This window comes from Hyaena hyaena, unplaced genomic scaffold, assembly GCF_003009895.1.
Source record: "Hyaena hyaena isolate Hyena2069 unplaced genomic scaffold, ASM300989v1 scaffold_793, whole genome shotgun sequence".
NCBI classification, from domain to species: Eukaryota; Metazoa; Chordata; class Mammalia; order Carnivora; family Hyaenidae; genus Hyaena; species Hyaena hyaena.
Genome location: NW_024081426.1, coordinates 314115 through 327785, shown reverse-complemented (window position 1 = coordinate 327785; position 13671 = coordinate 314115). Strand labels below are relative to the sequence as shown.

The window sequence follows — 13671 nt, the reverse complement described above, 5'->3', positions numbered from 1 at the left end:
TACAAAATTTAGTGGTAAAAGGACTGCAGAGCCCTTACCAGATACCAGATACCATAGAGCTGTACAAGATACCATAGAGCCAATGAAACCCAGCATTTCAGTTTGAAAATGATCAGTGATCAGTTTGGATCACCCCATGTTTAATTTTTTACAGTCTCCTCCTTTGCTTGATATATGTACCCCTTCTTGTTGCTGACCTGATTCACTCCATAGATTTTCACATTCTGGTTTCCCCCTGAACAGCAAATAGTATCTTTTCATCTATTGCTAACCTACCTCTCATCTTCCTCCTTCCCCAGTCCATAATTCCAGCTGTCCTTTGAAAACTTGCTCATGTTTTCTTTAATTATCAATTCAACCTGTTTTGGGCTCTACTTCATTCACAATGACCCAATCATACATGAATTTCACATATACAGCATTATGTGATCTTCCTTCAATTTATTTCTCTCTGCTTCATATATGATTACTAAGAAGATGGATTAACTTTGCAAAACCTATTTTAAATCATTTACAAAATGGTTTCTAGTCTCTATAATCTTCCTCTTTCCAACATGAAAGATTTCTCCCAATTATGGTAATTCAGTTTTTAAAAGGATGTTGGTAGAATCCTACTCAAGCCTCTACATATAAATTATATTGAATAATTCTTCTTTATCCATATGGATGGATTTAATGACTTATTGATTGATCAGGAAGATTTCCTTTATAATAATGATAACACATTATAATATGAATTCTGTTTCTTAAGAATGCAGAGGTTCAAGTATTAAGGTGTTGCCCTTTTTCTAGGTAAGCAGGCAAGCCCCTGCTGGCCTGAACTTCCTGGATATCTTAAGGAGTCCAATCCTGGATCTGTGGATTTTGAGGAACTATACAGAAGGCACACCAGTCTTCTGGCCCAGTGATTACTGCAAACCAGGTGTTACAGCCCAGCCATCTTCTTTGTTAATTTCCCCCTTGAGGCTCTCCAAGTCATAAAATGGATCTTATTACACATCAGAAACTTATTTACATATAGATCATATATTTCTCTAGAACATCCTGAGTATTTGCCACTGTTTGCTCTAATACTTCTTTCTTATCTTTATTAAACATTTTGACAGTTTCTCCCAAAAGCCAACCCCAGCCCAGGGCAGCTAATTCATTGAGTAAATTTATTTTTCTCTTTATTTCTTTTTTCCTCAAACTCCCTTCACATAATTCCTTGGGGCCCCCTGAAGTTTTCTGCCATATTCGGCCTTCACTTACCCAGGTGACTGACGGCTTCCTTGTCCCAAGGCCAGGTGGCAGCACCTGCAAGGTCTTCCCGCACTGAGCTAGCAAAGTAGACATTGAGGAAGTGAGTACTGTTGAGCTGCAGTGCCTCCTTCAGCTCCTTCACACTCATGTACGCCCTGGACAGCACACAAGAGGGGAACATGTCACGCCAAAGGATCAGTACATAGAAAACAGCAGAATCAGACCTACTCAGACTCTCCCAGCCAGCATGGCCCTTTAGAGGGCAGAGCGGCAGAGAGCAGGCTGTCGTGAGGATCACAGAAAAGGCACTAGTACACATTTGGCATATTTTATTCCAATATAAATGATGTCCTACCTTTTTAGCACTATATTATTTATATGAATACTCAGTATTTGATGTCATGCTCAATTCCTACTCTACATCTAGGTTATTTTTTCAAGATAAGCCTAATGATAGTTCTAATTATTTGCCCAGAGTTTTAACTCCAGGCCATGTTGAAGAAGGCCTTTCAACTCTTGGTTCCTGGTTCGTTCTATCACACTGCATGAATATTACTATGATTAGAGGACCAATTGAATTTCTATTTCAGTATATGCTTACTTTGGGCCTTATTTAAAAAAAATAACAGTGCCTACAAAACATAAAGTAAAAACAGGAAAAAGAAAAGATGCGTTATGGGTAGGAAAAGCTATCATAAAGGAATTGCAAAGAATGTTAATTGTATATTGTGTTTTCTTTCTAGTCCCTTAATCTGTAGAATCCACTCCAACTTCAACTACCTTATGCTATTTACCAAGTATCTTTTCTGATGGCCTTCAAAGCACTATACAATATTACGTTTGCACTTAGGCACAGAATTAAAGGCCTATTAAAAACACCTGCCATATGGCCCATAAAAAAAGGGAAACAAGCATGCTATCTCCTTATAAGCTCATACATAGTCACAGACCTTCCTCTTCCTTGCATCAGTGAAACTTTAAACTTACCATAAGCAAGCAGACTCACTCAACATTCTCATTGAGGAGCTATTTTAAAAACAAACAACTAAAGCAGAGCTCAGTGACCCTTTGGATCCACAGGATGCTTCCCGTAGTTACCATGGTCTGCCCCTCATAAAGGGGAATGTCTCTATCACAGCTTGAACTGGGCAGACAACTCCCTCAACATTAGTTGGAAATTTCCTTCACAGATCATGCTTCATTGCTTCTATTCCGATAGACCAGCTGAAATCCAGAAGCTCATGTTAGGGCAGCATGACCCTTCCTCTCTTGCTTGCTCTGCCTCCCAACCACACTGCTGATGCAATCTATTTAATCCACATGTAGGATACACTGGCAAGGAGTACCCAAGAAATAGAGATCCCAAAGAAGATTGTTTTTGTGTTCTTTGGAATAGAACCAAAAAAGGGGAAGAAAAGTTAAGAGACAAAAAAAGAGTTTGCTTTAGAACCACAGATACTTGGGAGAAAAGAGATTTAAAAAATACTTTTTCATATTGACTTATACCATCTTGGAAAAATAGTTCTAAGCTCCAAGAAATCATCCAAATTCCATGAGGTGATGTCAGATGTAATCATAGGGATATTCCTTCTGTTGCTTTCCTGGAGACACAATGTTTTTTGGACTGTCGACTGGTTTTCCCTGGATATTAGTCACATTCTCTTTCCCTTTCTCCTTTATTAAAAAATAATGACAATTTCCTGTATTGACAAATTGATGGTTTGGAGGTATGATGACATCAAGTAATTCTTCAACACGGAGATGCAGGCCAGAAGAAAGGAGCAGAGAGATCATGAATGGGGGAAGGGAAGGGAAGATAAGGGAAGGGAAGATAGGGAAGGGAAGGGAAGGGAATAAGGTTAGAGAGAATCAGAGACTGAGCCTACACACAGCTCAGGGTACCAAAAAAGACAAGTCACACCCTTTCTCTGTTCCTATTCCAGAGTTCCCATTAAAATTGGGAGTTGGTAATTTGACAGTTTTTTCTCTTTTCTCCTTCCTCACTTTCCTCAAATCCCCCTGCTCCTGGCATGGTTTACTTGGGCTATCTGTGTGTTACAGGCTTCTCTGTCTGCCATTTACCAGTCTTGGCTGCCATCCTTCTGTCCTCCCTCAACCCAGCAATTGCACTAATCTCCCTTGAGCACAGTCCAAGACGCCTCCTCCTCCACCACCAGCCTCATTAGCTGGTTCTACTCATCTCCCTTTTTCTTCTCTGCCCAATCCTCTCTCAAGCCATAAATTGCTCTTCCAGATGAGAGTGTTTATGTCACGCTGGTGGCAAATTGGGTGTGGCTGCTCTGACTGCTGCACTCCACAGAGATATATGTAGAGAGAAATCAGCACATATAAGGGGGAGAAAACATTTTAAAAAGTTAAAGACAGCTGGAAATAGTCATTAAATGAACTGGTAGAAGATAACCTTATTTTGTTGGAAACAAAGATTTTTTTTCTAGATTATTCCTTAATCTAAAAATGGTAACGCCATCTTAAGGCTTATCAGTGTGTCTGCTTTACATGTGGGATGCCTTGCTTATTATAACATGTACACCTTTTCAGAAGCTAGTCAGCGCTAATAAAGATAAACATCTTACTAACGTGACCAGAGCCTGGCTTAGAACTAGGGAATGAAAAAAAAATGGATATTACTCTTAAATTCAGAGCGTTAACATCTTGCTTTAGAAATGATTTATTAAGAGAGAGACTTGACATCCAAAATAACTTAATATTCAAGGAAAGGTCACAAAATATACATAAATGCCATAAAAAGCATACATGCCTTGAACTGACAAGACTGTATGGAAAGGGAGATGAACTGAATTAATCTGTTTGATTTCTGCCGGGATCTTGGCTCATATTCTCCATACCCTAGACTCTCTGAGGTCTCAGATCAACCAAAGTGAAATTGTGTTTTGATTTTTATAAAAACTGTCCAGAAACAAGTTCTGCTTGAGGTGGACGTATCAAGTTGTTCTCCCCACTGCTCAAGTCTGTTATTTATGAAATGGCCCCTGGAAGAATGCATACCCGCCTTACCATTTTAGGACAGTGATCTACTGGTTTGGGATTAACCACTGCCTGGTATCCAGTGCCTGTGTTTCTTTGTCCCCCAGACTTAGTACATTCATTTTGATCCATGCCATGGCCCCTTGACTGCTAATTCCCAGCCACACCCCAGTGTCTAGGAGAACATGACACCCCAACTTTTGCTTAGTTTCTGAGTAAAAGTGAAAGAATATAAAACGTGCTTATTTGTGCTATAGCTTAATAGTCAGTTGAATAACTAATTGCTTTATAGACTGATAGAGATAATTTCAAGAATGAGGGCAGAAAGAAAAAGATCATGAGCTGTCTGAAGGACATTAAGCCAGTATCAAAAATCGGCCTGCTAAAAAACAAGACATAAAGGATGCACGTGTGCCCTGAGATCTCCCACGGCCAGAGCGAGCCCTCTCCAGAGGAAGGCCCTGACTGCATTCTACAGGTGTACGGCAGTCACCAGATACTCCCGAGGCCCTTCAGCCAACTGATGTCATGGAAACAACGGTGCCAAAGTTGGAATATTTTGGTTTGGTTAAATCAAAACCTTCCTGTCATTACTGTTCACCGTGGTTCTTTACCCAGTGTATACAGAAGCGTCCGCCACCCCATCTACCATGCACTTTGCCAACCATGCTTCCTCCTCCTGGTGAATATCACCTTTGGCCTGCTTCCCCAACCCTTTCATTGAGCCCACACCATGCGGTTTATCAGTCCACAGAGTACCGACTAGAGTTCTCCCAGTGCATCTCCTCTCAAATTCCTCCTGCTCTTAGGTGCATGGGACTCTACTACATTACCACACACTTTACTCTTCTTTTCATCTTCCCACTTCCTAGTTAGTCCATATACATCAAAGACTTCAGTGTCCCACAGCCTTCTCCTTCCCCACCTCCTATTATAACCTGAGAAATTTCAACATCTATACAAAACAACACTGAAAACAGTCTTCTTTTTGACTTCCTTAGTTCTCAATGCCCCCACACCTCATTCTCATGGTCACCCTTACTCAGAGTGGTTTTTTACTCCTGAACTATAGATCTTTAATTCTACTTGTCTCTAATTAGACTTGTTTATGGTCACCTCCTCTCCAGGAATGATTTGAGATCACCACTCTTCTCTTGCTCCTCTTCTCCTACCAATCTCGGTCTCTTAATCCCCTGACTGTTAGTAAATGATCATGGCTCCTTCTCCAATGATAAAATTGAAGCCATTCATCATGAACGCTAACAGACACACACACACACACACACACACACACATGCATGCACACCCTTCCTTACCTATTTTTATTCCCTTACTTCTGGTCCCACAGGATGAGGTGGGAATAATAGCAAATAATAGCTGACACCCTCTCTTTTTCCTTCTCCCTTTCCAATTCAAACTTCTTGAAAGAATAATTTCCCAATCTCCTATGTCTTTTTCTCATGTACCCCCAATCTCACTGTAACCTGCTTTCATTGGTGCCACTTTATCAAAACTGCTTCTGTTACACAGTTGCAAATGACATATCACATAAAGGGCTAGTATCCAAAATCTTTAAGGAGCTCGCCAAACTCCACACCTGAAAAACAAATAATCCAGTGAAGACATGGGCAGAAGACATGAACAAACACTTCTCCAAAGAGGACATCCAGATGGCCAACAGACACATGAAACGATGCTCAGCATCCCTCCTCATCAGGGAAATGCAAATCAAAACCACACTGAGATACCACCTCATGCCAGTCAGAGTGGCTAAAATGAGCAAATCAGAGGACTCTAGATGCTGGCGAGGATGTGGAGAAACGGGCACCCTCCTACACTGTTGGTGGGAATGTAAACTGGTGCAGCCCCTCTGGAAAACAGTGTGGAGGTTCCTCAAAAAGTTAACAGTAGAACTCCCCTATGACCCAGCAATAGCACTGCTAGGAATTTACCCAAGGGATATAGGAATGCTGAGGCATAGGAGCACATGGACCCCAATGTTCATAGCAGCACTCTCAACAATAGCCAAAACATGGAAAGAGCCTAAGTGTCCATCAACGGATGAATGGATCAAGAAGATGTGGTTCATCTATATGATGGAATACTACATGGCAATGAGAAAGAATGAAATCTGTCCATGTGTAGCAACATGGATGGACCTTGAGGGTGTTATGCTGAGCAAAATAAGTCAGGCAGAGAAGGACAGTTACCATATGTTTGCACGTATAGGTGGATTAGGAGGAACTCAACGGAGGACCATAAGGGAGAAGAAGGGGAAAAATAGTGGGGGAGAGGGAGGGAGGCAAACCATGAGAGACTCTTGAATTCTGAGAGCAAACTGAGGGCTGATGGGGGTGGGGGAGAGGGGAAGGGGGTGATGGGCATGGAGGAGGGCACTTGGTGGGATGAGTGCTGGGTATTATATGGAAACCAACTTGACAAATAAACTATTTAAGAAAAAAAAAAACCCTGCTTTTGTTAAAATTGTCAGTGACCTCAGAACTATCCCTTCCCACAAAATGAAAAAAATTCAGTCACCTTCTTATGGGAATCCTTTGCTGTATTTTTATATTTACTTACTTCCTGCTTCTAAAAGTTCTCTACTTACTTTGCTTTGTTTTGCAATGCTATTTTCTGGCTGTATTCTTGCTTTTGAGACCACTCTCAAAAGGGTTCCTCTTTCCCCTTCTAATCCTTAAAAGTTATTCCCCAGGGTCCAGCAGTCCTGTTTTGGGTACATTCTTTTGTCATGGTCCTTGTCCACTATTGAGAACTCTTCTACATCTGAACTTGGAAGCATCATCAGTACATGGATAACTCTCAGAGAGAGACAGAGACAGAGAGAGACAGAGAGAGATGAATATAGATTAGATTCTTGTTTCTGTTTTAAAGCAGAACATCTCCACCTAGACCATACCCAGACATCTCAAGGTCAAAATGTCAATGTGACTACCTAAGCACAAAAGAAATTCAGACAGAGTGAAGTTCAGTCATCTGAAATAGTGATCTGACCAATGAATTTATGGACATCTTTTCCATGGGCAGATATGCAGGAAGGGTTGAGTTTTGGCTAAACACAGAGGAAGTATACGTCTGCGGCCACCGAAGGACAAAAGGGCCAGGACAAGGGAAGGACCACAGTGGCATTTTGTCCCCTACCTAATTTTACAGACTGGGTTTTGAGCTCCTTGGGGAAAAACAAACAGAAGTCTTCTCATAAAATCAGTGCAGCCCAGGATACACAAGCAATGCTTTAAGGCCTAATAACAAAATGAAGCACCAGTTGAGGATAAGTGACACTCTCCATTTCTGAAAGGAATTAAGGGATGTCAGCACCATTCTAGCACTTGAGAGTTTTACAGCCTTGGATTGCATTGGAAGCCAGCTCTCTCAGGAGGCCAGCTTTTCCTTAGAGAAACAGTGAGGGCAAGAGCATCAGTTGGAAATGCTGAGTGTCAGCGGGCAAGGTAAAAATACCATTGCCAGAGTTCAATGGCAAACAACAAGTGAACCACAGAAACTGGTGGCCATGAGTGTTTAAGGCACACCCTTCTGGAGACTCCCAGAAATACTACAGAAAGGGAACACTGTCTGAGGGTAAGATTTTGGTTACATATTGAACTAAAGTAATTAGTGGACTGCACTTATCTCTGACACTAAACTCATAGTTTTTTCCACTCCTACTTCTCCAGTGTCTCTGATATGGTGCTATTCTTACTACCCTCTGTATGACACAACTAGAAAACTTAGGATTCTTCTCCCACTCCTCTTTCCCCCTCCACTTTACTCTCCTCAATTAAATCAGCCACCTGCTAATGAGGACCAGGGAAAAAGACATCATGATGATTATTGTTTCTCCTCTGAATGTCATAAAAGAGGGTAGATATATTAGGACATCATCAGCAGTTAATACATGTTTCAATTCAAACATGAAACACCTGTCAAAACTTATTACACCCAAAACATTAACTCACTTTTGCTAATTCATATGGGAATGAGTAATACTACTAGAAGAAAAATGGAACTATTCTTTAGAAACGTTTAAGAGTTGGGGTGCTTGGGAAGCTCAATTGGTTGAGTGTCTGACTTTGGCTCAGGTCATGATCTCACAGTTCATAAGTTCAAGCCTTGCCTCGGGCTCTGTGCTGACAGCTTGGAGCCTGAAGCCTGCTTCAGATTCTTCATCTTCCTCTTTCTCTGTCCCTTCCCTGCTTGCACTCACCTTCTCTCAAAAATAAACATTTAAAAAAATTTTTTAGAAGTGTTTAAGTGTTATAAGACCTTGAGGCTGACATAAAGGCAATAACTAGAGATCGAAAGGGTTTGAAGTCCAAGGTCACAGTATCTTCTGTGGCAGGCAGAAACATGTTCCCAAAGCACCCATGTTCTAATCCATGGAGCCTAGGGATAGATTACTTTACATGGCAAAAGTACTAACCTTAAGGGGATGAGAAGATTATTCTGGGTTGTCTGGGTTACCACCATTCCAATTCTCAGTGATAGCTTGCCTACCTTATCAAGGGAGCCATATCATGAAATTTATTTGGAAGATGAGTGTGAAAATACCCAGACAGCTTGTTAGGTCCAGATAAAGAAAAAGAAGAGTGTGATGAGGGAGATACTCAGTAGAATTAAGAGAAAATAATTTGACCACTGGTCAGAGCTGGCCAGTGTGTCCCTGTCTTGAGGAGCACAGGCTATCAAGCCTGAATGACTTGGTTTTAAGTCCCCAACTCCACTCACTGGCCATGTGGCATTGGCAAGGCACCTAGCATCACTACACCTCAGTTTCCTCATCTGTAAAATGAGAATAATGAAGTATCTACTGTATATAATTACTGAGAGGAAAAATGAAATAACATTTATAAAACCATGCATAGTCATTCACCAGACCTTATCTGAGTACCTATGGCCTCAGATGATTACACAGCTAGCAACAAAGCTCAAACATTGTTACTATAGGAAAGCAAGTATCATCCCCAAAGACTTGATGGGGAGGGTACCTGGGTGGCCCAGTCAGTTGAGCATCTCAGCTCTGATCTTGATCTCAGGGTAGTGAGTTCAAGTCCCACACTGGGCTCTGCGCTAGGTGTGAAGACTACTTAAAAGAAAGATGTGATGGGGAACTAATTATGGGTTATGTCTCAGGAGAGACATACCTTGATTACAAGAAAAAAATTAAAATGAAATGGAGATAATACCACAGTGCAAAGAAGAAGGAGGAGAAGGAGAAGGAGAAGGAGAAGGAGAAGAAGAAGAAGAAGAAGAAGCAGAAGCAGAAGCAGCAGCAGCAGCAGCAGCAAACAAAACTTAAATGTAAAGCCTGAAGTAAACCTACAATGAAAAGCTTTTAGTGAAAATGAAATCACAATGAATCTTTTCTAAGCACAAACTTATAGCTGGCCTTGTCAGGCAAGGGATAGTTTTGATTCCTCCCCAAATAGGTTCCGAAACTGACACAAAATAAAAATATAATAATGACCCAGAACTTCAGATGCCACTATCTCTGCCAAAAGGCTGACTCTGCTAATAAAATGGCAGCACATCTGATAAATAGTTCTCCCGATGTCCTGATGATATCCATGAAAAAGTTCAGGAAACAACAAAGAGATATGATAGTTTGACTGTAATTCTTACTAGGAGGAAAGAGCTACATGGTGACATGAATTGGATGCATTCCTTCAATGAAAGAAACGACACTTTACTTTTTGCCACAGCTGAGGCTGGTAATGACAAGCACTCAAGCTTTAGGGAAACAGATTTCCAAAAGGGAGGAATGATTCCTTGGCCCAAGATGCTCCAGGAGAACATGGCCCTTTGGAAGTAGAAGTATATAAACCTTGAAAATGCATTTAATTCTAGATTGTCCCAATAAAGGTGAAAGGAGACACAATGCACCAAATAGAACCAGGTTCTGTGAAGGAACTATCTGCTAAGCTAAAATTTTAAAATAACACATGTAGATTTTAGAAAGTGGAATAGCATAAAACTGTTAAAAAAAAAAAAAAAAGAGGGAGGTCAAAAAAAGATAAGCTCAGGACCAGCCAAAATATGAAAAAAAGCAAAGAATGATAAATTTTTAAATTCCCATTTTTCAGAATAAGCAAAATAGAGAGTATAATGACCAGAAGGGGGGAAAAAAAATAGAGAGTATAATGACCAAAGTCTGCCTTGTTGTGAAGACAAATCACTGTGAAAGTGGAAATCTATTCAATGATTCATGGACCTGGCAATCATTTTTTTGCCCTAATAATAATAGTGCTCAAGGCGCCTGGGTGGCTTAGTCGGTTAAGCGTCCGACTTTCGTTTAGGTCATGATCTCACGGTTCGTGGGTTCGGGCCCGTGCTGACTGCCAGCTCAGAGCCTGGAGCCTGTTTCAGAGTCTGTGACTCCCTCTCTCTCTGACTCTCCCTTGCTCACACTGTCTCTCTCTCTCTCCTAGAAATAAATAAATAAATAAAACATTAAAAAAATAATAGTGCTCAAAATTAATTGAGTCCCAACTCTGTGACAAATGCTTCATATATATTTTCTCATGTAAAGCTTACAACAACCCTAGGAAGTTAGTGTATTTATTTAGCTTTACATATAAGAAACTCAAGTTTACAGAATTCACATCACTTGCCACAAACCACACAGCTTGTAAGTGTTGGAGGCAAGTTTTAAACTCAAGTTCCTCTAATTCCAAAGCACACATCCTTTCTTCTATTCTTAAGTTGGTTTCCCCAGCGTCTGTGAGTCACTGTGTTGGGTCTTGGCAATAAAAAGATACATAATATATGACTCTTGTTTTCAAGAAACCCAGTCCAATGAGGAACACAACCATGTGAACAAATAACTGTCATACAAGGTGACAGGCACTATAAGAGTAGCATGTAAAATCGCAGTTGTCATGAGGAGCACTGAAGGATGTAGAGAACTGTTGAGTCACTATACTGTACACCTGGAACTAACATAACACTGTATGTTAGTTACACTGGGATTAAAATTTACAAAAAAAAAAAAAAACTACATGCGAGAACAGAAAATGGAGTGAAAAATTGGCTGGGAGAACTATTTATAAGGCATTGTCAACTCGGTGGAGGACATCGTGAGTCGGTTTACACACATTATTCTACCCTCCTTCTAGTGCGTTCCTGCTCTGGAGGGCAGAAAAGTTGAATTCCATGTTTTCTGAGATCTCTTGAACACAGGGATCTGGATGTGACTGAGAGTCCACCTATCAGTTGGGCTCTCGTTGGAAGAGGGCAGTGAGGTAAAAACCTTACTTCTGACTGCTTTTCTTTTCTCTAACTGTATGTGTGGTTGGGGGAGCATGTCCTAGTGCCCAGCCACCAGTGTTAGGCTGTGGGGCAAGCATCTGTTCCTGGTGCAGCTCAGGCAGGCACAGCATCACTGCAATGGTGGCACAGAGGTGGCTTCCTGACCTCCTGACAGCAGCCATATAGTATGTTCTGGAAGCCAGCAGTTATCCAGGGACTTCGGGATTCCCCACCTTCCTGTCTCTAGCCTGGGTCTTTGGTGCTGCCCAGAGAGATATTCCCAGACGCCCAACCTATATCCTACTACACCAGCCCTTGCAAAAACCTTGTGAGCAACAAAATTGCTGTATTGAATCCTTATTATACCCTAAAATCTCCAAAAAGACATGTTTGGGTACTTACCTAACAATGAGCCCTTGTGGGTCACAGAGGGGTGCAAGACAGCTGAAGATTGAAAGGTATTTCAAGTTCCGTTAGAAGTAGAGGGAGAGATTTGGAAATTCCAGATCAGCAAGCTCAGTGTCAACTCCCAGAAATATTTCCAATGTGTTATTAGATAGGCAAGTTTTTACTACTGAGGTAAGAAAAAAGTGATTATTGGCACTACTATGGACTCACTTAAGCAAAAAAAAAAAAAAAATCATGCCAAAAGGTAATTACATTTCTTTTATTGCTGCTTTGGGTGTTCTGTTGGATTTTCCAGCATAGATGATTCCATGGAGAAATGTACCTTGATTTAAAAGGATATGTGATACAATGGTCATGAGATCTTTATAGGGAGAGTTGAGAAATGTGTACAATTACACATTCATTACAACTTGCACCAAATTTAGGGACTGTCTGAAGGCAGATGTTTAATATCTTGGCCAAGGTATCTGTATTTGCCCCTATTTCATTGGATTATACAATCAACATCTTGCAAAAGTTCATACAATGCAAGTTTACAAATGAGGTTAAGTGAAGAGAGACCATATGTTGGGTGGCAGAATAAAGATTCAAAGAGGTCTCAAAAAGTAATATAGTGGTAAACTCAAAGGTAAAATGCAAAAGTTTTGAATGCAAAAGCCGTATTTAAACACAAAGAGAGGGGGCATCTTAGTGGCTCAGTCAGCTAAGTGTCTGACTCTTGATTTCAGATCATGGCTCATGGTTTGAGTTTGAACCCCACATCAGGCTCTCCGCTGACAGTGCAAAGCCTGCTTGGGATTCTCTCTCCTTCTCCCTCTCTCTCTGCCCTTACGCTGCTCACATGTGCGCACGTGCCCTCTCTCTCAAAATAAATAAATAAGCTTAAAACATAAAAAGAGAACTCAATTGCTAAAATATAGTATTAAGGACTCTGGGTTTGGCACCAATTAATAGGGAAAAAAGTGCCTGTGGATTTCGGTTGCCAACAATGTTCCACCACTCCCAGGACTATACAGCCCCCTAGGACTCCATGCTGGCCACAAAGACTGCACCACCAGGAGGAGACCTGTGCTTGGTTAATCCATCTTTCTTTAAGGCTGCTGGAACCTTAGACATGTCCAGCAGAGAGAGATCTGACGACAGTGCCATGTGGAGAATGGCAGAAGAAATGCGGCATATTTAATCCAGATGGCAAGGGTGTGAGGGCAGCCTGAAAACTGGTTAAAGATTTGTATTCAGTGACATCTAAAGACATTGCTCTGTATAGCAGCAGTGGAAAAGATTAGAGCCAGCGGGTACAATTATGAGGAGGGACACTTTGCCTCAATATATTTAACAATCCAGTGAAGAAATGGGCAGAAGACATGAACAGGCACTTCTCCAAAGAGGACATCCAGATGGCCAACAGACACATGAAACGATGCTCAGCATCCCTCCTCATCAGGGAAATGCAAATCAAAACCACACTGAGATACCACCTCACGCCGGCCAGAGTGGCTAACATGAGCAAATCAGAGGACTCTAGATGCTGGCGAGGATGTGGAGAAACGGGCACCCTCCTACACTCTTGGTGGGAATGTAAACTGGTGCAGCCCCTCTGGAAAACAGTGTGGAGGTTCCTCAAAAAATTAACAGTAGAACTCCCCTATGACCCAGCAATAGCACTGCTAGGAATTTACCCAAGGGACACAAGAGTGCTGATGCATAGGGGCACATGGACCCCAATGTTCATAGCAGCACTCTCAACAATAG

The 13671-nt window shown here is 41.3% G+C and overlaps 1 protein-coding gene across 2 annotated transcripts in view; it reads right to left on the bottom strand.

Moving 5' to 3' along the window:
• Nucleotides 1-13671, bottom strand: part of PAPPA2 (pappalysin 2) — a 271505-nt gene that overhangs the window by 168569 nt on the left and 89265 nt on the right. For both annotated transcript variants that reach the window (XM_039219146.1, XM_039219147.1), the window contains exon 3: nt 1252-1397. In XM_039219146.1, the coding sequence (XP_039075077.1) occupies nt 1252-1397 (146 nt within the window). The remainder of the gene's footprint in view (nt 1-1251; nt 1398-13671) is intronic.